This window comes from Echiichthys vipera (genome assembly GCF_963691815.1).
Source record: "Echiichthys vipera genome assembly, chromosome: 1".
In the NCBI taxonomy this organism is placed as follows: domain Eukaryota; kingdom Metazoa; phylum Chordata; class Actinopteri; order Perciformes; family Trachinidae; genus Echiichthys; species Echiichthys vipera.
Genome location: NC_139826.1, coordinates 31,990,947 through 32,015,937, shown reverse-complemented (window position 1 = coordinate 32,015,937; position 24,991 = coordinate 31,990,947). Strand labels below are relative to the sequence as shown.

General features: G+C 38.7%; 1 protein-coding gene across 1 annotated transcript in view; it reads right to left on the bottom strand.

The window, feature by feature from the left end:
- map2k5 (mitogen-activated protein kinase kinase 5) overlaps positions 1-24,991 on the bottom strand; it is a 63,462-nt gene that overhangs the window by 37,250 nt on the left and 1,221 nt on the right. The window contains exons 2-12 of the mRNA XM_083916864.1: positions 21,884-21,932; positions 20,686-20,753; positions 14,608-14,677; positions 13,814-13,854; positions 11,990-12,057; positions 11,816-11,864; positions 10,523-10,587; positions 4,138-4,177; positions 3,934-4,002; positions 3,162-3,243; positions 1,893-1,954 (exon numbers count right to left, since the gene is read on the bottom strand). Of these exons, the coding sequence (XP_083772990.1) occupies positions 1,893-1,954; positions 3,162-3,243; positions 3,934-4,002; positions 4,138-4,177; positions 10,523-10,587; positions 11,816-11,864; positions 11,990-12,057; positions 13,814-13,854; positions 14,608-14,677; positions 20,686-20,753; positions 21,884-21,932 (663 nt within the window). The remainder of the gene's footprint in view (positions 1-1,892; positions 1,955-3,161; positions 3,244-3,933; positions 4,003-4,137; positions 4,178-10,522; positions 10,588-11,815; positions 11,865-11,989; positions 12,058-13,813; positions 13,855-14,607; positions 14,678-20,685; positions 20,754-21,883; positions 21,933-24,991) is intronic.

The window sequence follows — 24,991 nt, the reverse complement described above, 5'->3', positions numbered from 1 at the left end:
GGTTAAGGTAGAGTGGAAGTGATGCTCAATTTTGAGACAATTTATTCTGATAAGAATTCCTTCACTTAATACTCGTACTCACACAACCTCTTCACGGGGTGATTTGTGTATTTGGAGCTAAGCAATTAGGAAGCACTGGAATGAGCTGTGGCTCCTTTGCGCTGAAATACATCCATTGAGTTAGTTAGGGCACCTAGTAAGGCCGTATTCACTGGGTGAATTGCCACAGGGTTGTCCAGCAATGGGAGTGTCACACTGGCCGGTTCGTGTGAAGCCCTGTTGTGTTCTCTAACTCCCTAATGTAGCACAAGTAGACTATATATTTCACAATTCGGCTTTTGTTTTCTGTTAGATTGTTGTAATGATCTCAACGTTCCATAACGCACAGCAAGAGATTGAGGGACTGAGCAACCAGGGGTTCCCCTAGTATATTACAAGCCCAACAGACCACCATGTCTAAGTTTACTCTTCCTGGGCTAAAGCATCAGGGATTTAGATTTTTTTTTTTGTAAATAAATATATTTTTAATGTGATTTAAAAACTTAAATGTCCTTAAAAAGTAGTGAACTCCTTTAAGGAATAACTGAGTTGTATTTGTGTGCCTTATGTGAGACTGAGAAAATTTTTACATTTTTAAGGTTTAAATTTCAATTTCTGCAAACACTGCTGAACCGTCCTCTCATAGTTTCATACACATACACAGACATGCATGTAAGCGACAGTGAGCGAAAGCATGTTTGTGACGGAGAGTATAAAGTTACTTAGTTGGTGGTAATACTGTGAATGTAGCAGCGCAGTGCATGTATAGTTTATTGTCAGTGAATAAATGCTTCAACTTCTCAAGACACAAGCAAAGTCCTTGTGAATTTGCTTGTTACCAGATTTAAGCTAACACCTTCAGTAGAGGCTCACTGGACCGACCTTTAAGGCAAACCAGCAATTCTCAATTCAGTGATGAGACGCTCCTCAGAGTTTTGCTCAACACCTCTTTAGTCAGAGTGGGTAGGAGAGTAGTGGCCCTTTTTTGGGGCAGCCCTTGCCAGTGGCGGACGCTGCCCACCTGGCTGGATTAATACAGCCATATAATCATTATGTTTTTGTTTAGGTATTACTCGTTTCTTAATGTGTAATACTGCTTTTTCCATTTATGGGATGTGACAGCTGATTTTAGCCTCTAGCTTTTGTCATCCATCTCTGATGCATGACAACCTCTAAAATAAATTAAGAAAGTACAAAAGCACTTTGAAGTCCTGCTGTCTCAAAAGGTGGTGGTGTGAGTGCAGCGACTGCGAGCTTCACTCACACCCACTTGGGTGCTTTTCCTTCTGTGATAATTAACAACCGTGACAGTGGAAAGGAGGGAAAGCTGTGAATTAGAATTAACACTGACTAAATAGCTGTCATTGTTTGATTACGGACAAAGTTGGGGGGGGGGGTCAGAAAAGAGGAGGCAAAGATGTGAGGAGGGTAATGAGTGTGGAAAAAAGAGACATGCATTTATCAACATCAAGGCCGTTTCTATCTAAATGCTAGGTTTAACTGAGTAGAAAGGGAGGGAGAAAGGGAAAGAGGGGAGGATAAGGGGAGAAAAACACTGACTTTGTCCATCAGTTCACCAAATAGAAGCTAATTGAAAAATTCACACCTGTGGTTCTCTTTTGTTTTAATAAATCAATAAAAAAATAGTTTTTTCCTAAGACCGGTTCTGTATCTGATAAAATTAATAACAGGTAGCATTTAAATCTGTGGATGCCAGGCACATATGGGACAATCACAATCTGATACACTCAAATGTTTCTAAACACTCCAGAGCACACCTCTTAGTCCAAATGGTTTTCACGAAGTAATCAAACCACTAACAGAGAGGTTTTGTGTATTTCATGTAAACTTACTGCCACTGCGATCCTCCCCAACACGTGCTCTGGAATTCTTTTGTACACGTCCAGAGAACCACCTGCAAAGGCAAAATTATTAATTCGGGTAGGATCACATTTTGTACAAATTCTTTTCCAATATTCTCATATTGTGCCTTTTTGGCACATCAAAGAGCCAAATTGAGCCTGGCGGTCCAGACTGCAGTCCCAATCCAATCAACTGACAAAAAATATTCTTAGATCTGGTCTAAATCTACATTAGGTCAACCAGCATACCCCACAATGCTTTGCATTTAAAACTGGCAACCGTGCAAAGAAAGACCTTAGACAGGATATTTACACAAAATATATATTTAAATATGTTTTACAACAAAAGCTCAGCACTGAATGAAGTAGCAGAACTTCACAAAAATGTTTCAAAGGCAACATGTGTGCTACCTTAACCTATACACATCCAATATGTCAAAGAAATCCAAAAGAAGAGAAGAATAGAATTTCCACATCAGTGTGGTGATTTGGCTGCCATGTATATTTCAAAATGTACTTGAAAATTAAATATATTCACTCTTTGTTATAATTCCACTTCGCATGACACTTTAAGTGCATTCAACATGTATATTTCATATAAATAAAACCAGAAGAAAGATGACACATTCATTGGTGTTTCCTTATGTGTTCAAATAATCAAATACAACTGGAAATGACTGATCAAAGAAAAGTTTCATGAAGTAGAAAGTGCTGAGAGGTTAGACAGACTTTGCTGACAAGCTGGCAAATGTGTGAAACAGGGGAATCACTGCATTAACACACACTCGGACAAACACACACACACACACACACACACACACACACACACACACACACACACACACACACACACACACACACACACACACACACACACACACACACACACACACACACACACACACACACACACACACACACACACACACACACACACACACACACACACACACACACACACACACACACACACACACACACACACACCTAAAAACATACACAGTCCCATATCTCACACCAATCCAGACACAGACGTACAAACGCACCTACAAATGCACTTAAGTCAAGATTCATCACGCCCTTGTAGCTTTTAGCACACAAGCATGCTAAGCAGCTCACAGCAATAAGATGTTCTCTTGATCTGCAAAAGTGTAAATGGATACACAGACTGACGACACATCCCCTTAGTCGCTTCTACACAGCTGTGGCTAGCAAAGAAAAAACACGTGATTTACCGGCTTAAGCCGCTGAGAAACTCACCGTCCATAAATTCTGTGCATATGGATATCCTGTTCTCTACAAAAAAGGCACTGAAGAAAGTGATGATGTAGGGTGAATCACACTGTAATCAAGAGAAGAGACAATGAGATCATTAAAGAGTATGCCAAAATAATCTGTTGAAGTTTCTCATGATCGCTTATGCCCAAGTTATTATAGTCAGTGCTGAAATCCATCAACTGTTTTTGTTTGGAAATAAACAGTTTTATTACTCGTTTGTTTCCACACACATTCAGTCACGTTATAAATGTGAATTTTATTTTCCCAATTAGTATTACTTTAGTGCTAAATAAACTCAAAATATTTCACTTCAGATTTTATGAAAAACTTGAGTCAGTATGTGCTGTTTATTATAAATTTTGATGACTTACCTAATTGTGCATCTCGATATATGATTTAATCGCGATAGAGTGCCATTGAAAGGCGACAAACGATCATATTGAATTAATGGCCAACCCTTATTTTAAGTGAATATCAGCGCTCACAATTTTTGGGTCTGTACATTACAGTAGCAACAGAAAAAAAACCTCCTCTTATGTATTGAAAGAAATTCACAGGTGATCAGTAAACTGTCTAATCCACCTGTATGTTGCGCATGTTTTCATGTATCACTGATCCCATTGAAAGACCTGAGGCAATAAATGATGTTTCATGAGTTAGACTCGTGGTTTATTAACAATGTAGATCTAGGACAACAGCATTCAGAGAAGAAAAGATAAATTGTATTTGTAAAGAGGAAAATGTCAAAACTAACCTTGTAGAGAATTTCTAATTCTGACATGATCTGCTTCTGCAATTCCACTGTGATATCCAGGGGAATGACCTGTAATCAAATATGGGGAATAAAGGAACTACTTTTAATTAACACTAATAAGTTCTGTTGATGTTCTGACAGGGTGTTTTAGATTGAGCATTACTTTTTAAAGAGCAAGTACAACAACAGGGATGGAGTTCTCACCTTGACAGCTAAAACCCGCTTGCCCAGAAGATGGTATGCTCTAGAGGAACAAAACACAAGATAATCGGTAACAGAACCCTAGAAAGCAGCTGCTTGAGTTCCTTTCTAGTGTACTTTTTTATTTTTTTTTAGCTTTCTTCCAAGTAAGGACCTCTGATCATAATGTACAGTATATTTTGTCCATTAAGCTAGGGTCCCCATACAAAAATTCCCCCGCACTCTGCCCTGGAAAAAAAACAACTTTCCACTGTTCCGATCAGAGCGATCACAAATTGTTAATGTAATGAACTAATTATGTACTAAACATGGTGTCCAAGTTCAGGATATTGGAAATGAAAGGACCTACTGTAAATGACAATGCAACAAGAACTCCCCTTTTCTCCATCCTGAGCAGCAGTAGAGTCTAAATAAGCATAGCATGTATGCAAATGCACTGCCCTTTCTCTCAAAGGTCAGAGGTCACCACCCAAAACCAGATCCAGTCAGCCCTATCACTCTTGTTCCAGACAGAGTTTTGAGTTGCAAGTGAAGCAACAGCCACAAACCTGCCCCGTAATGATTTAATTATCAAACTCCTTAATGCCAAACATCGGCTTTAGTTACAGCCCTTGAAGGTTAGTTTACGGCACCAGTGACAACACCTCAGGACCTCTCAAAATACAATCCTTAAGGATAAATAGTGTCCAACAGCTGTCAGGTGATGGGGATGAGGTGGGGGCCATGGACGTCATACAGGCTGCTTAGCGAGTAAATGTGATACCTGGCTACTCAACTGTCAGTGGGTCCTCCAGAGAGAATGTGTATGGTACAAGGTGTGATTATTGTGTCTTAGATTGGAGTATCGCATTGCTTTTCGACCAGACACCTCAAAACTGGCCCAGGCCTTTAATTAATGCCACCTATTAGTGCCATGTTGGGCATTTACACACATGTAGAACAAACACAGATTCTGGCTGTGGCTGTAGGTGAGTTGTAGTTTACACATCTTTGAAAACGGTCTCATCACTGCTAAAGTCAAAAACAATCTGCAAACTTTTCTGAGATTGTGAAAGGAATAAGGTAGCTAGGACCAAACGTTTACACATAAAATGTAATCCAAAATATATGGAATAGCAAAAGTTTTTAGTCATTAAAACAAATGGCAAGCCTTCTTCTGAGCTATTATTTGTTTTTGCTTAAGGGAGTGTTAGAGAGTGTTTTTAATCTCAAGTGTCATCGTTTTTGGAAGAGTGCTCCTTGCACATAAGGCTGACGGTCTTGTTTCCATTTTGATGTCTCTGTCTTCCTTTAAGCTACAATCAATATCAGTTAAGCATGAGTGCTACCTCTTAATTAAGATGAAGATGTTAATTGAAGCAAGATCGCAGGGGTAGACATGTTAAATACTGGCTGGGCAGGTTGTGTGTGTGTGTGTGTGTGTGTGAGGCAGCCTGAAAAGAGATTAAACCATATGCACAAGTTTTGTCTGAGTGTGTGCATCCAATCTTTGAGAGTTAGTACTTTTTAATAAAGTTCACTTTGGTTCAGTTGGATCAAGGTAAACTGACATTAAAGTCATTCAAATACAGTCCTTTTTCAGAGGGTGGTGTCTTAAATATGCTTTCAATAACAGTGAAGGGAAATATCCCCAATAAGCACCACAGGTTCATTTATATATGGTAAAAGTTAAATGTATGTCTATGTCAGACATAATTAACAAGTTAAGAAATCCAAAAGTTTTAACAAATATATTTAAAGGGAAAGGTTAAGGGCTGGAGACATGGTGTGACTACCGCTTGGTTAAAGCTTTATTCTCAGACTGTCCTTGACCACCTCAGGGCCGAGCATCCCAGTATGAGTTACAGTGACAGGCTTGTGACAGCAGGAGACATGGGGACAAGGTTACATAGCCACCCCCCGCTACTTCCCCTGATCTGACCCCAGTAAACGTGCCCCATTGCCTGGATCTTATTTACACTCTAGCTCGCTCTGTAATAAAACCTCCATCATGCAGTATTCATATGGCCTCTCTCTATGTCTCTGAAGTTGGGGCTGTGGGTTAGAGGGACTGGCCTCTTGGATCAGGGCTACTGTGACACTTTTACACTTCCAAATGGATGATGGGCCGCCTTTCCCTCTGGCTAACTCTCTCACCTGAAACAACTATAACGGGTTTCCTAACTGACAGGGAAGAGAGAAACCTTAACACAGACATTCAAAGACGGACATGCATGTTCACGCAAATATACATAAAGAGATTTGCCAAATATCCGGCACATTAGAAGCAGCAAGGCTGAGACAAACAACAAACAGCAAAACTGAAAGGTTTGTTTCTCACCATGCTGAAAAAAGACAATATAACTGTTGGACTTTCACACTTTTGAGAGCAGATGTCCTGTGGCTGACAAAAAATTCTAACACAACTTTCATAAAGAAAAATATTGCTGTCTATTTGTATTCATAAAGTGTCCTATAGCATTTGCTCACTTCCTGACCAGTTTCACACATGCCACAATGGAAAGTCCAGTACCACATGAAGATGTATTCATGCCATTTACAGGACAGTTAAAACTGTATGGCCTTGCACTGACAGGCAATAAGTGTTACAGCAGACTTAGTTTACTTGCTGTTATTTATGTCTGCATTGTAGGTTTTACAGTTTACACTATGCCACAGTTTAATAAAAAGGCTCTAAGACAATTTAGCCTAAGTGTCTGGAGAAATACTCCAAAAGCCACAGTCTACCCATAAAAAAGAGATATACAAAAATTTTTACACCAAAGACAAAGCCTAGGCTGCCGCTGCACTTATACCCTGTATAAACAGTAATCGTATCCAACTGGTTCTAGACACAATCTGAACACATCTAGATACAAGATACTAGGTTACCACCAATTACCAAAAGAGGTTTGGCCCTCAACATACAGTCTAATCAATGAGGCGAAAAAACTCAATCAATAGAGAAAATGGGCTGATAGAGTAAAGGACCAGCCATGGGTGTCTAAGTAGATGTCACCACAGTCACAGTCAGGCAAATGTGCTTGTTTTAATTGCATTGTTAGATCCATGAGTCACGAAAATAGCCTGTGTGTCCTTGTCCTATTGTATTTATAAGCCATATAGTCAGTTAGATTGCTGGACAAGATGGACCTCTGCGAGAGTGTGTAATAAAAAACAAAGGCCGACATTGATGGATGGCTAGGTCAGCGTGTGGCTATGGAGAGCTGAGGTGTTGGTAACATCCAATTGAGTCTAAATGGCTCTGGGTCATAAATGGGCTAAAAGGTTAAAAGGTGGGGCCTTTGGTAGTGCTTTCACACATAAGCCTAATATAAGCTGGACCAAAGGGGCTGAAGAGGACAGAATTGGTTTTGTAGCAAGCAGTCCACGCCATTGGTGCGTAGTACCCTATGCATACAGTATTGAAAAAAAGAAAAGAAACTAATTCTAATATTCGAATCTGGGACTAATTTCCTGCCTAATACAGCAAAATTGTGTTTTACAAAAGGTATTTCTGATAAGAACAACAAGGTAGACAAATAGCCTCAACAAAACAAAAGTGTATATGTGCTTTCTGTGCTGTGACTGGCTCAGGGCTCAAACCTACAACCCTAGCTCCACAGTGGTAGGATGAGTTCCCTGTTGAGATCGTGACAGCAGAAACTCTACACACCCTTTGTCACAGACTGAAAACTCATGTTCAGACTGCCCCTTAGATTATGGTGATCCTTTTAACCTAAACTCTTCATGCTTTCTTCTCTTTGTGCACCTGATCGCATAATCTCAGCTTCCTGTCCAGGCCCTCAAGAAAATCCCTCTATAACAAAGCTTTTGTGAGGACAGACTGGATAAATCTTTTGAAGTACTTACTCTGTATCGCTGTCTTTGTTTCAAATGAAATATCCAGCCGAGCTGAATACATCACTACACAGAGGTGGACACGTTGCCATTCTTTGACTAGCTGTGTGTTGTCTGTCAATAACACATTCAGAGCTTTTTCTGACTGTGACAAAATAATTAAAATGAAAGAAAAAGGGACAGAATTAAGAAATATCGCCAGAAATGTTTCGGAGCTGTTGTCAAGGCCACGTACATAATTAACACCAATTGGGTTACAAATTCAGGATTTTGAGTTTCTTCTTGCTCTAATTACCAATCTAGATAGAAACATGAAGACCAAGAACACTAGTTTAACTGTTTTTCCTGTTAAGTATGTAGACAAACAGATTATATGCATTACTTTGTCCAGCAAAATGTGAATATTGAAGTTGTTGTTTAAGTACCACATCAACATTAGTCAGTAGGGTGACAGTTCCACACAGACCTGTGGACAAGTGCAGGTGTGTCTGTGATTTGGACAGGCAGAGTGCAGGAGAAGCCAGGGCAGAGCTTAACTGTTTTCTACAATTAAAGTATTTATACAGCGGTGATAGGAATTAATTGTATAAGCTATTGGGTGGATGACGTAGCCAAGCTGTAAACTGTTCTGTTCGTGAACTGGATCTAATGGCAGATGAGGCTGCTGGATACAGTTTGGTAAAAATAGGTTTGCTGTCTCTGAGGGATTATACTCGAAACGATTTTAGTTTCCTCCGAGCCAGCCTCTACAGTGTCTTTTTAGAGATTGAGCACATGCAGTCAGTGTACCTACTTCAAAACTTTTGCGGGGGGAAGAGGCTTCCCAGAACACGGTTGGTGCTTACTAAGCAACTACTTACTCAGCAGAGAGGGACAGGCGGGCCAGGAAGAATATAACTGGGGTAGTTTGGTAAGCAAAAGCCCATTTGTAAGGTGTGAACTTGGGTAGGGTTGAAAAATGACTTAAAGGCACCCTTGAGGACCTAGCCGTCCTCAGCAGGGTGGGGAAATGTTGACCTCAACTGAGACATTACACTTCTGCCCTCTGTCCAGGAGGCACTGTTGGTTGTGTAGTTCTCAGCAGCTCCTTTCAGTCATGCACCGACAACTCAGTCAGTCGGACTGGATATCAAACAAGTACTCCCAGTAAACCTAGTACAAAGGCCAAATTCCCGAGTGGGCCTGTATGTGAATACAGGAGCTTATTGTCCGGTGCATTCAAGCATGGAGTGTGTTGATGTCTATATCATGCCGCAGCGTTTAGTAGTATTTATCAATGGCACACACAAAATCTAGGTTTTTTTAGTCTACATATTGACTGTTGAGTATATTTTGTCATTTTTAGTGTGTAGTATGAATTTGAGACACAGCATGTGTTCAGGAACATAATAAAAGGGCTAGAGCTTCAAGCTGACCCAAAATAGGTTTGGGCTCCTCTGCTAACGAAGTGAGGTATATCTTAATTTAAATGGGAATGGAATAAAACATTCTGAAACATCAAAATAGCACAGACAACCACGCTGGTTATTTTCTTTTTCTGTATTTTTTTTATCTTCTCCTTTCAACCCTAAAAATGTCAGCACCAGAGAATATTGATTTTTTGCTGGACTAAATTGACTGAGAAGTTGTTGGGCTTGCAATATTGGCCTTCCCACTGCAGTGTAACCATTTTTGGTGCCAAACTGATCAGCAATCTTATTCCTCTACAACTGTGAGAGATTGGCTCTTAATGAAACTATCTCAAAGTCACAAAACGATAAAAGGTGGTTGGAAGGAAAGGCATGTTATAAAAGACTGTTTTGCGGATGTGTTGGATAGGACATTTACTGGGTTTGCTGGGGACTACGTGAATCAGACCAATCTGTCAAGTCAAGGTTAGTCTGAGCAGTGATCAATACTTCAATCTCAATAAAACAGCTCAATAGCTAAGAATTGATGGGAAGGAGGAAACACAAGGTGGGGAAAATAAGGATGGAGGTAGCAACACAAATGCCAACCTTGTCATAACATTAGCAGGGCAGTAATACATTTGTCTAGCCAGAGAGAATGGAGCTCTCCTCTTGTGTCAGGTAATGTGCAGAACTATGGACAGATTACATCAATTGCTGTCATAACTTACAGCCCCAAATCAATATCATATATGTTTGCAACCTTCAAACCAGAATAAATAAATGAAGGTAAAGACACAAACAAGCCTTATTGATGTCACACCAAACACAGAGATAAATGGACAGATGAAGGAAGGGAGGACAGGTGGTGAGCAATGAAGGACCCTTCACAGAACACTATTGCAGGTCGATGTGTTGGTCATAAAAACCGAGCAGAAAAAAATATGAAAAGACAAGAATGGTACCACACTCTAGTCTAAAACTGGCCACTAATTGAGACAGTCTTCCTTTAAATTTACGCTGTATATAGGCTTTAAGATCCCTGGATAAATCTTCCAGACCATCTCACATGTTTTGGCAGGTATCTCTTCAGTGTCACTATCTGTTATTGTGCTGTGGCCTTGTAATATTGGTGCCTCAATGGGAGAGCCAGCTCTTACTTGTAAACTGTGCCTCCGTTTCCATGGCCAAGCTGCTCTTGATAGTGGATATCTTGGGCATTTATCTGCTGACACAGGTATACAATAATGGTACTTAGATGTTATAACATGAGGAGACATGCAACCAGTGGATGATATGTGTAACTACACGGGTGAGAGGGAGAGAGTGAAAGAGTGAGACAGGAGGACATTGTCATTGGAGGTTATAAACAAGACAAGCTCTCAGGTCATCGCAAGTTCAACAACACAAGGAGAGAAAACAGGAGGAGAAAAGCAAATCAATACAACATTTTATGTCCAGTTTATAAAAATACAGTGTGCTTAGATGAGTGAGCGACTGACTTAATGCTGATTTCTTTGCAGTAACTTTAAATGCAGTGTTACAGAACATGGGGACGTCCTTATCTCCATTTAAGTGGAATATTTAATCATTATTTAATTTCTTTATACAAATATTTTCACAACGTATTACATAGTGCTGGTCCTGGTCTTGAGTTTGAGAGTTAGACTTACTGTATGTCAACAGTAACTACCACTACTATGTTTATATCTTCGTTATTACCAAAATTAAAAGAGAAAAATCTAAAAAGCTAAGTGGCAAAAGTAAAAGATAATCTAAAGATATTTGTTCAATATTTGAAATACATTTCACATCTTATCTCTGCTAAATATCCTTTTCATATTCACATAAACATACCGAGTTGTATGATATCAAAACTAAATGAAAGGCTATATCATTTACAAGATTTTCTATATCCTGTTGGTATAACAGGAAATGCACAAATGCAAAAAACCTGGGTCCTGAAAATACCTTAACTTAAATAGAATAAAAGGATATATTCAAGGAAAGAAAATTGTTTTTTATCTTTGCATCCAAAATAGCCAGAATGTCCAACAAATAATTCTCTGATTCATTATTTCCCCAGTTCATGCAGAATTGGAGCTATTCATTTAACATGAGTATGAACTCTTTGTGATATGATGATTACATATATGTAAGCGTGCATGCATCTCCCCCGAAATCACCTCAACTGATTTGATAGCATGGCAAGAGGAGGGAGGTAAAGAGAATAAAAAAAGAGATGGATGAAGGGATGGAGGAGACAACAGCTCTATTAGTTCACTGTGAGAACAGCCTGAGAGACCGCTGGTTTAATTGTCTCTCTGATAGGAGTGTGTGTGTGTGTGTGTGTGTGTGTTTGAGAAAGCACAATACAATCAACCTAGGTGTGGGAATCAGAGCTATGAGGTAACAGTGGTCAAATTCTACTTAAACCCAAAACACATGCTGACCTGCCCATTTGTCAGGATCCTCTTCAGCTCAGCAGATGACTTTTTTAAGCTGGAGGAGGTAACACAGCACAGTTGAAGCACGTATCAAAGCCATCTTTCTACTCATCTATCATCCGACCAACTGAAGCTGATTCAAGCTTGTGTAACATGCTCCTCGTGCCCCAGCAAGCTCACCTGTTGTTGGCCATGGAGTCTGGAGCAACATGAGTGCAGTCATTGGCTGGGTTAGGCCTTGTATTAACCTGAAGGTGTGGAAACGCATACACAAAAATGTGAAAGGAATCACATCAACACAAAAAAAACAGACACACACTAACTGGTCAAGGCCAAAAGACAGGCAGACAGACAGACATATGGCCAGACCCCCTAATGAACAAGAACAAAACACAAGCTCTCAGTTCAGCCTGGAGGTTAATTGGCTTTTGTAGGAGAGAAGGGAGGCAGGCAAAGAAGAGAGAAAGACATGTCCACATAGAGTAGAGGAGAGGATGGCAGACAGTATAAGGAAAAAGAAGAGAGGGAAAATATATTTGCACAAAAGTACAGTAATAAATCTTAAAACTGAAGGAAGTCTGCATTTTAATATTTTTATTATTTTAGTATTTTCGCCTTTAATGAACAGATGACAGTGTAGTAAGGTTGTCACTATATCATTAAATTAGAATTAAAAAAACAAAATCATACTAGGAAAAAAAATTAAGACCAACACAATTGATTTTCTGCCCTGTCGTTTAATTTGATTGTGGATCTACTTTCTTTTATAGCATCGGTCGTTTCGATACAAACAAATGTGGATATTTTATCGCTTTGAAACAGGTTGTATTGAAAAGTATCGATACTTTCCACCACATCACAGTGTAGAGGCAGACTGAAAATGGGGAGGGAAAGACAGAGAGAGAGGGGCATGAAATGACAAGGTCCCATGGGTGGAATAAAACAGGGGACATTATGTACCCATTTGGCTACCAAGGCACTTCAAAAATAAAATTTAAAAGCCCATGCCTCACTTGGGACATTGTTCTTTACATTTATTCATCTGCATGTTTACTCCAAAGACTTCTGTACTCAACCAAGATATGGTACACAAAAGAAGAGACAAAACCCTGAAAAGGCTATACTAAAAATAACTCATTTAATTGAGGTCAAAAGGCCGATGTGTTGGGTCCACCAAAGCACAGGGATTCTCTCTTTAATTAGTGCCCAGGAAGACCTAATTTAAGCAGCGCACAAGACTTCCCTCAGCCAATTACTTTTATATTAAAACTGAAGAAAAAGGGGGAAAGATAGTCAAAGGACTTAAGGTTTTTGGAAAACATTATCTTATCAAAACAGACCCTTGACCTTAAAAAAAACTGACAGTTCAGTAGTTGTTACCAAAGCTCCTCCGAGGATCCATTAAATAAAGCGCTTCCAGTATTTGGAGAATGGGGGTGACTTTATTATTGAAATGGAGATGGATATAATATGGATCATCTGGAGAGATGGAGGAGGTGTCAAGTAATTTAACCCATGGTAATTAGCAATGAGTTTCAATGACAACATATGCCTGACATGGAATGGGAATGTCTGTGGAGGGCCATGTGTAAATGGCAGAGGGGAGCTTTGTAATGACAATTTCATGGTTGAACAATAACATCTTACTGACTTTGTTTTTGCTCTGATCAGTGCTGATGTTCTTCTTCTCATATGGAACGAGAGGATCATACTCTGGGGATTCAATATAACATCTTGCTTTCAAATCCAGGCATAAGAACCAAGAATACAAGGCGATAAGAGAAGGAGAGAGACAAGCACCACTGCAGCCACAGCCAGTCATCCCCATACATAAACATAGACGAGGGGAGCAAGAGAATGAGTGAAAGAAAAGGAGAGCCTTGACTTCAATTGACATTTCAATAAGTGGAACACAGCGTTACCAATCCATTTGCCTCGACTTCCCTCCCTCCCCTCCCCTCGCTCTCCGTGTAAGGCAGCTGAAACAATTATTGAGATAGGTACCTTCAGGCCATGTATGTTCCGGATCCCTGGAGTCTTGCCGGCTGAAACAGTAATTGACTAGATTGTAGAACACATCACTGGGCCATTTACAAATGTGCTGAAAAGGAATCAGTTCTTTGTAAAGAGGGAAAAGAAAGATGAAATGAAATGAGGGTTACTCTGAAATTAGTTGTAGACAAGAGAATGATTGAGATGTTGGGCTCTTGAGACAGCTGATGGTAGAACAGGAAAACAGAATCACACAGTAAGAGAAAAGAGAGGGAGAGATAGAGAGAAACAGATACAGCGTAAAGGAGAAGGAGACAATAAACTTTGCCCTTGGGGCCGGTTAGCGATTACGTATGACTTTGTGTGGTGAGAAAACTATTTGAAGATATAGAACATGTATATATGGATAAAGCACTCATTAGTGAAAACCAGTTTAGGAAAAACTACATAGATTTGGGCAGGGCGCCTGAACACACGCTTGCAGTTTCAATGTCCTTGGAGCAAAAGAAATGTAGATTTATAAATGACTGTCAACACCATAACAGAATGAGCCACTGAATTTTAATGTTTTCCAGAGGCTGCATCGTTACTTCAAGTCACCAAATGCTCCTATTTTCTTATTGTTTGAACACAGCACATGCAAGTGATTCACCCAAATTTCATTTAATAGTTTCTGACTAGGAAATTGTGAACATTTCTATATATTTAAATTTCGCTTGTGATTAATTATGAGGAAATTAATTACAAAGATATACCGAGCCTTTCAGCAGTACCAATCCATGATAAACTGTAACGTCACTCCATACCTCGTGGAAAAATCTGTAGAGGATCCGGCAGCAGTCCATTCATGCGTTGTTCATTCATTGTGTTGAAGTACTAAAGGGGAGAAGAAAGTCCCAAATAGTTGACAAGGATAGTGGACACAAGTCATTATTACACATTAGGAACTTAAATATATCTAGTTTCATTAATAAAGGGTTAGTTGAAAAACAGATGAAAACAGAACAAGCATTGGTGAATTTGCAATTTTATGATGCACTGACAAATTTTAGATTATACACAAAAATGTTTATCTAAAGGACGTCAGAATTAATCCACAGTGTTCCCATAAACGTGAGCATGCTGTGCTGAAATCTGTTGCCGATGAGGACCAATGCCCTGTGGGCTTGTTCTGAAGGAGTGTAGCATTAACCCTTTTCTCCTCCAGGTCATCAGCTCACCAAACACTCATATCCTACAGGACTAACACGTGCGCCCACTCACACGGACACGCACACGCACACACAGACACACACGTCTCTCAGACGCTTGCCAAGGCAATGCAATAATTGATGTTTCAGTTAACCAAACCATCTGTTAAACTGTGGATGTGTGTGTGTGTGTGTGTGTGTGTGTGTGTGTGTGTGTGTGTGTGTGTGTGTGTGTGTGTGTGTGTGTGTGTGTGTGTGTGTGTGTGTGTGTGTGCATAATTGCGTATGTGTGCTTCGTTTATCTCTCCACCCTTTTGAGACTTCAAACCAACAATAAAACAACAACATCTTTATAGAATACACACTTTAGATGATGTCTTCAAGAAGTCCACATGTACATGTGTTCATTGTGTTTCATTTACAATGCAGTATGAACTACCAAGTCATCAATGCGATATGTAAATTTGCTCACTCATTGTGGGGGAGGGAGGGAGGACGACGGGACCGGCTTGGATGGGAATGGATGAGAATGACTACCCAAGTGGCACAGCTGTTATTAAAAGGCCTATTTATCACTGTCAGATCCCTCCTCGCTCCTAGCCCTCTGCTTTTGCCCTCCAGCGTTTTCACTAGGCCACATCTGAACAATGGGCCTAATACCTAAAAACATGTGTGTGTTGAGGGTGTGGGGGGGTCGGGCTTCATGTACCTTTAATTTTCCGCTCAGCTAGCTTATTGATTAAGGCTGCAATTACCACCTAATCTGTAGTAGGTGTGTTATTAAAAGACATTCTCCATTGTTGGCCAATAACTAAACAGTGTCCGATCCCAAATACCATCGCTCAGCCTTAAGGGACAAGTGGGAGAGTGAGAGCAGAGAGCGGGTCTCATCATCATTAGCAGACTAAGGGGAAATGGGAGTAAGAATGGTGGAATTAGAGGCACTACCTCCAGGGGGAGCTGAGTGAGGAGCGGATGAGGTCACATGTTTTTTTTAGCACCTGACACAGGCCAGTCTTTAACTTTGAACAGAGGCGTCTGTCTTTCAAGGTGTCGAACAATGATTAGAGATGCCTGGAAGACTGGTGGGTCTCACAGGAGCATGTAGCAATCAATGTTCTCAGTGATGGGGGATACTTTTCACAATAAATGCCCTCTGCAGACTGATGTTAATTAAGTGCTGGATTTGAGCATTAATTTTGCTCGGCAACAAGAAGCATGAATTCTTGCAAGGCAATGTTAAAGCAAAGATCTTGGATATCAGAAAACACTGTGTAGCATATTGCATGTTACACACACAAACACACACACACACACACACACGAGAGACTCTAATGAATTATCCCACCTTTCACCTAGCATGCTGGTTTCCCTTAATTCCTATTAATTTCACATAATGGCTGTCTGCTCACCTGGAATTAACAACACTGAGGCAAAAATCCACTCGAGTCTCTACGGAGGGCCAAATGCCAACCACAGCAAACAACCACAACATGAAAAAATACTCTGAATACAAATGCAAATAACTGCTGAAATGCATAACCCTTGCATAAGACATTTAAAGTACTTGGCTAGTGTAAATTATATTTTAGTGCGCCCAGTTTTTCTTGGGTGATCAGCAGCTTTTTGTGCACCTGCCTTTCCCACGAGGAGTAGAAAGCTATTACAGAGCTCCTGGATTATTTTGCCAAAAATTCATTGTGGCTTTTGAAATCTATGGACGAGGCAGTGCAAGTTGGGGATACCACATATTCAATCAATGTGCTGTTAAGACTACAGCCTTACTAATTTATCGGCTGATATTGGCCTATCACAGACATATTGGTGTCTGTGTATATATGTTCACAAATATAAAAGGTATTTGTTTAAGAAAGCAGAATTTACTAAAGCCTGTTCTGCAAAATTAATGGATATATATATATATATATAAATATATATATATATATATATATATATATATATATATATATATATATATATATATATCTCGGCACAGATTAGCCTAATAAAGATATTTTAATATTAAATATTTGACTAAATTAACCAATGTCATGAACAAAAACAGCTGGGATCGGCTCCAGCCCCCCTGTGACCCCAATAGGGACAAGCGATTGAAAATGAATGAATGAATGAATGTACAAAAACATTTGACTACCAGTGACATTGACGGTTCAAACTGTAGCTTGAATTTCTTTTAGTTGTACCACAGGCACTTATCTTTATTTAAAGTTGTAGTCCATAAGAATTGAGATATCTTGAGAGAGCCTGTCAGAATGCCCGGTTTTATGTATCGGTACCTGTTGGACTTCCACCATTCCAGTGGGTTTTGCCGAGGATGAATACATGGCTCACTGAGACAAGCTTCTAGCTTGTTGACACCCTTTTTTTTTAACTTGTCCTCCCTGAAAAGGGTGTCCAGTGCCTCTGTGCTTGTGATGCTGCGGCCCTGAATGTCAACGCTTTCCCCCTCCATATCATCTGGGGCTTGCACAGTAACCCCGTCATGTAGGTCACACAACTTCTCTCAAATGGTGGGATGAAGAGCCGGTTCCAGAAATCAAAGGTGTTTGTGTCTCGGGTCAGCGCAGAATCAAGAGGTGGTAATGCACACAAAAAAAAATTGCCGAGCTAGTTTAAAACGAGGACTACTCAAGGAATTTATCCCTCACAACCATTCCTAATGACAATATAATAACTGTATGTATAATGTATATAAGAATGTTAAATATTCTATATTAAGATTAAGTTATTTGTTTAAGAAAGCAGCCTACTAAGTATCTTTGCAGAGTCATATCGGTGCAAATTCCAAAAAGTAAAGGTCTATTTTCATCCCAGCTCAAAAACTCACTGCGTCCCCCATATTACGAATCAGTGAAGTGAAGTCGGTATCTGAATCTGTCTCAAAAATCCCTGATCAATCGGGCCCTAATGCATTCATGCACTTCCTGATGGAATAAAACAACAGCACTTGACCAACATAACCTACTGCATCAACATCATTTTACTTCTAAATTAAGTTGTTAAATGAATAATATGCAATTTTAGCATACAATACACAAAGCAATGACAAAAACAATCATGACAGGAAATCCCTGAAACCTTATTGGTACATCAATACTGTTACTTCCTCAAAAGCTACTCCAATTCACACAGGACACGACACACAGCACAGCAAAGCAGAACTCCAAAATAACCTCAAACTACGTATGTCGGCCATATTTATGAATAATAAATTTGGCTGAGGTCAATACTTTTTTCCCTCGTTTCACAACGTTCCTTGGCACAACAGCTGTCTCCTTTTGCTTAATCACCCTGCTACCCTATGCTACTTAATGATTAAAAAGCAACCACAAGTGAATGCATGATAAAAATGGACAAAAAACAAGGAGTGTAAATTGTGCCTGTGGCTCCAGCAGCATCATTGTGAGCTGATGGGGGGTAAAAGACATCCACAGATGAAAGTAGATTTTGAACAATTCTGCGGCCCAGGGGGCCTCGCTCTTTAATGAGGCAAAACTTTAAGTACTGAATAATAAATAATAAAAATTGACAGTTCATTTAGCTTTCAGTTTACCTCTTAGAGAAACCCATTACACGCCATTACTCTTACTGTCCGTGGCATGAACAGTAAGTATGGTGGAATATGAAAATGTAAAGCACTAGTTGGGGGAGCTGAATGAGTAGTATGTTGCTACAAACTACCAATCAGCTGTTTTTACCTTGGTTTAAATACAACTGGACAAGGCTATATGAGTCTTTATAAGTGTAGAGGTGGAGGCAAGAAGTCTAAATGTGTCAATTCTGTCTAGTCACCAGCATTTTCTTTAACCAGACCAATTATTATATTGTAGCGAGTGTTTTCTTAACTATGTGTATCAGTATCTGATAGAGCTGGACCCTTTGAACAATACTAAATCAGGATTTGGTGGAAATGGAAGGGATCATGTGATTTTGAGATTAGCTAATGCAGCAAATCTGAGATTAGATTATGCAGCAAAAATATGTATCATATATATGATACATATGTAACATTAAAACTTTTTCAAATTGTTCTCAAAGCAAGTTGTTTTTATCGCCATGCCAGCTAGAATGGTAAACACTAATGCTAACAGTTTGAGTTTCATGAGCCAATGTTTTTGAGATGTCTGTCTCAAAAATGCACTACAAGCCTTATTAATTATCTGAACAATAACTGGCGAGGCTGTATGTGTGAACGCAACTATCTGATTCAGTCAGACCGACATCCGAACCGAATTTACCCAACAAGCTCACCAGTACATAGGCCAGGTGACCTCCAAGTGAGTTCATGTGTGAATGCAGCCGCTGTATTCATGGAGACCCTTCATGACATTTATATCACGCGTTGGCCAACAGCAGGCAAAACAATCCTCCAACAGGGAAGATTTATACAAAAACAGCAACGAAAATGTCAAACTGGAGAGACAACGAGATTCGTGAACTTCTTTCTGTAAGGACAGACAGCAAAGTCATGAGACAAATTTAAAAAACAGCAAGAGACTCTGTTGGAGTATTTCCATCAAGTAAGAACCTTCAAATATGTGCTGCATGCGTGAAAGAGAAACTCCAGACTATCTCCGGACCTGATTCTTCTGACATTGTCCAGGATTCATATGTAAAAATGGCTTAAGATTTTGCTGAATGGACAGGGAGATGAAAGACTCTTTCATTGTGCAGCACCAAGCACTCCAACAATACAGGACATTTAAAAGAATGCCCTGGTAACTCTATCCACTCAGGTCAAGTTTATTTAATTTGTATACTCCAAAATCACAAATTTGCCTTAGAAGGGCTTAAAATCTGTACAGAATTTAACACTATATTCTTAGACCCTTGTTTTAGACTGGGAAAGCTGCATGGAAACATCTTAAACAAAAAGTTCAGCTGTTCAGACATGCAATGAATGTTCTACATTGTGGACAGAAATGGCAACAATGAGGTCTGACCTTTATGTATACTCATAAAAACTACACTCACCAGCCACTTTATTAGGTGCACCTGTCCAACTGCTCGTTAACTCAAATTTCTAATCAGCCAATCACATGGCAGCAACTCAGTTCATTTAGGCATGTAGACATGCCCAAGACGATCTGGATCTGCTGCAGTTCAAACTGAGCATCAGAACAGGGAAGAAAGGTGACTTAAGTGACTTTGAACGTGGCATGGTTGTTGGTGCCAGACGGGCTGGTCTGAGTATTTCAGATACTTCTGATCTACTGGGATTTTCATGCACAACCATCTCTAGGGTTTACAGAGAATGGTCCCAAAAAGAGAAAATATCCAGTGAGCGGCAGTTCTGTGGGCGCAAATGCCTTGTTGATGCCAGAGGTCAGAGGAGAATGGCCAGACTGGTTCGAGCTGATAGAACGGCAACAGTAACTCAAATATCCACTTGTTACAACTGAGGGATGCAGGAGAGCATCTGTGAAGACACACAATCACCTACTTTCTAGCAGATAGGGAACAGCAGCAGAAGACCACACTGACACTTTTTTAAGCACCAGGTATGCTTAATAAAGTGGCCGGTGGGTGTACGTTCTAATGGAGAAAATGAAATCGTCCCCTCGAACACTGCTAAAACATAAAAATACAACCAAAACTGTGGGATGGATGTGTGACTGTGATAGGTAAAAACAATTACAAATTGATATATATATGTATGCTATATATACTCACATATGACAACATGGCTTTGAGTTCTTCGTCACTTCTTACAGTGATCCTGTCCCCCACCTCATCTTCATCTAAAAAAAAACAGAAGCATCTTAAAATTTGGATTGTAAACATTTTGTTTTATTAGATAGAAAAGAGAAACAGCTGTTAATATCATTGGCAACACTGATTTATGATATAAAACTGGATTGATTTGGGGGTGAGCGATAAGATTAGCCTCCCGTAGGGCCCTTGGTGTATATCAAATATGACAAATAATATAACACAGACACATCAAATGTAACACAACATTATACTGAATTTAGCATTACATGAGGAAATCCTGAATCCTTCAAAGAAGAGTCACTTTTGAAACTGTACATATCACTTTAAGGGACAAAAGAGAAAAAAACAACAATACGATAATGACATACAACTTGTATTTTACACGGTAGGACAATAAACGCTGCATGTCACTAATAATTTGGCCATTATTAATCTGTGTTTTTACTGTTTATATTTCTGCTTTGAAATGACAAAAAGAGAAATGAAAAAATAGTACTTTTTTCAGCATCTCATATTAGAACAACCTAAATTTAACAGTATATACTCGCCTGTTTTATCCAGCAACCGTTTTACATAACAATTTTTAAGACGGACCTTCTACAAATTTAATTAGCATTAATGTCAAAATTGCAGGGAAAATACTGGTTTATATATTCATGCTATAAACAGTATATATATATATGTTCAACAGACCACAAAGCAAGAGAACAAAATAAATTGCTTTATCTTGGTTATTAGGATATAAATTATTCTAAAGAAATTGCATGACTCGTATTATTTTGATAAACATCAATGAGCAGGATGCACTTAATTGATTTATGCTTTTTCTGGCCTCTCCACATACACCTAGCTAAACAAATGATACCTTAATTAAATGCAGCATTAGGGGGTGATTATTAAAGGGCTCACATACAGCAGTAGGGGGAGTTTCATCAGTAACACCAAGTCAGGTTGTAAATTATAGGACTATGGTTTTGTTGTACAACGTATTTTTACCAATGAAGAGTAACACTGTGGGTCACTCAGAGGGTTCACAGTACTGTAAACTTTGAGATTGTCAGGAGTTGGAAAAGTGATGTGGTGCATTATAGACCTTGTTGTGTGGTTGTGGAGTTCCTGTTTCAGGAGCAAAGTAATACAAGCATGACACACTTACATTCAAAGGCCGTGACAGTGGCTTCAGGCATGACATCTCTGATTGCAACCTGAAAATGTTTGGCAGAGTGAATTACAACAGGGACAATACTTTAACCTTAACTTTACTGATCAATGGTCACATACAATTGTTAGTACTATGCAGTGAAATTTGACTTCTGCTTTTAAGCAGTGAGAAGCTGAAAAGCGCCAGGAGGAGCTGAGGATCGAATCTCCTATGCTAAGCAGTTTAAACATTTAACAGCTAGATTGGGTCTGTGTAAATCATACATAAGTCATAGAGCGTGGTCTTTACCTACTCTGTAAAGTGTCCTGAGATAACTTTTGTTATGATTTGGCACTATAAATAAAATTAAACTGAATCGATATGCACTGCAGATATCTGTAATACCTTAGTTGGGCTCAGACATAGAAACCTAAAAGTATCAAATTCAAACTATATGCATGTCGTTAAACAATCAAACTTGTTTTTTAACTGGGTTTTTAACTGTTAATGACAGTTGGTTAGCTGTTTTTTTTTAAACTTGAAGCTTAAAATATATCATCAAATAGTTTGAACAATTGAAAAAAGGAACAAAAAAATGATGAATAATAAATGATATAAGGAACAAACATTATCAAAACATTTAAATAAATAATATACAGTAGATAAATAGTATAAGAAATACAGAAATGACAAAAGAAATTAAATTAAATAAATAAATCAATAATAAATAATCTAATAAAATAAATTATTAAAAAAAGGAGAGAAAATTAAAATAAACATAAAATAAATAAAGGGCAAGTTCACTTAATGTAATTTGAATACAATTCAATAGCTGGTAAATAGCTGTTAGATTCAACTTGACAGAAACTGTAAATAAATGAATTCAATTCAAAATAATGTGAATGAAGGGGTTGCCTTGGACATTTTGACTTTGTGTATATGGAACTTACCTGGTAATATAAAGAGATTATGTTAAATGTATTACTGTGAGTGAAGGATCTAAAAAATAATACATTTCTCATCATAGTGATGCCTAACTGTAGTTTTAGCAAAAAGAACATTTTCCAAAAGGTGATGAAATGGACGCTCGGATGACACTTTATCTTTACAGCTGTCATTATGTCAGTATTGTTTGTTTGTTTGTGCATTTATTTTGAATATTACTCCAAAAAATAATACACACATATGTGTACATACACATATATGCACATACATATCTACAACAGTAATCGCATTCGTCATGAAATAAATATTCGAAAAGGAGTGAGAAGAAGTTAAACTTATAAACTCCCACCCCTTATCCTTCTTTATAACTTACAAGAAAAATAGAAATGAGCTTCCTAGCCAAACAGATTTCTTATATAAAAAAAGTAAAATAGAAAACGCTTTGCTGAATGCTAAGCAAAAAAAAAATTCCCAACGCACAATAAAGTAACACACATATAGCTGTACGTGTGTTTACCAAAAAATGAATACGTGATTCAGATACACACAGAGAGATATAGAGAAAAAATATCCATCCCCATACTTTACAGTACACCCCATCACACCCTTGTGCCCATTATACCACTTAGTGGTCCTGAGTAACTTCATCCCTGTACCTTGTAAAGATCCCATCCTTATACCTCAGTTTAAACTGTTTTACGTTTGGACTTTCCTTTAATTCTTTATGAAATCTGTTCCAAAGCCTCACCCCACTGACTGAAACACAAAAACCTTTCCTGATCGTACGCACTAATGGAATATTGAAATTAATTGTCACTCTTAAATGGTAACCCCCTTCATATATGCTGAATAATTTAAATTCGATTCAATTCAATTAAAACAATTTTATTTGTCCCCGGGGGGCAATTCAGGGCACACAGAGCAGCAAATAACGACAGTGCAACTATACAAAAACATTTTAACCTAACAACAAGAATAAAGTGTAAGAGAAAAGTAAGTGTCAGGATGTTAGTGTGTTAGTACAGGTAGAATAAGTGTCAGGATGTTAGTGTGTTAGTACAGGTTAGAATAAGTGTCAGGATGTTAGTGTGTTAGTACAGGTTAGAATAAGTGTCAGGATGTTAGTGTGTTAGTACAGGTAGGATAAGTGTCAGGATGTTAGTGTGTTAGTACAGGTTAGAATAAGTGTCAGGATGTTAGTGTGTTAGTACAGGTTAGAATAAGTGTCAGGATGTTAGTGTGTTAGTACAGGTTAGAATAAGTGTCAGGATGTTAGTGTGTTAGTACAGGTTAGAATAAGTGTCAGGATGTTAGTGTGTTAGTACAGGTTAGAATAAGTGTCAGGATGTTAGTGTGTTAGTACAGGTTAGAATAAGTGTCAGGATGTTAGTGTGTTAGTACAGGTTAGAATAAGTGTCAGGATGTAAGTGTGTTAGTACAGGTAGAATAAGTGTCAGGATGTTAGTGTGTTAGTACAGGTAGAACAAGTGTCAGGATGTTAGTGTGTTAGTACAGGTAGAATAAGTGTCAGGATGTTAGTGTGTTAGTACAGGTTAGAATAAGTGTCAGGATGTTAGTGTGTTAGTACAGGTAGGATAAGTGTCAGGATGTTAGTGTGTTAGTACAGGTTAGAATAAGTGTCAGGATGTTAGTGTGTTAGTACAGGTTAGAATAAGTGTCAGGATGTTAGTGTGTTAGTACAGGTTAGAATAAGTGTCAGGATGTTAGTGTGTTAGTACAGGTAGAATAAGTGTCAGGATGTTAGTGTGTTAGTACAGGTTAGAATAAGTGTCAGGATGTTAGTGTGTTAGTACAGGTAGAATAAGTGTCAGGATGTTAGTGTGTTAGTACAGGTAGAATAAGTGTCAGGATGTTAGTGTGTTAGTACAGGTTAGAATAAGTGTCAGGATGTTAGTGTGTTAGTACAGGTTATAATAAGTGTCAGGATGTTAGTGTGTTAGTACAGGTAGAATAAGTGTCAGGATGTTAGTGTGTTAGTAGAGGTAGAACAAGTGTCAGGATGTTAGTGTGTTAGTACAGGTAGAATAAGTGTCAGGATGTTAGTGTGTTAGTACAGGTAGAACAAGTGTCAGGATGTTAGTGTGTTAGTACAGGTAGAACAAGTGTCAGGATGTTAGTGTGTTAGTACAGGTTAGAATAAGTGTCAGGATATTAGTG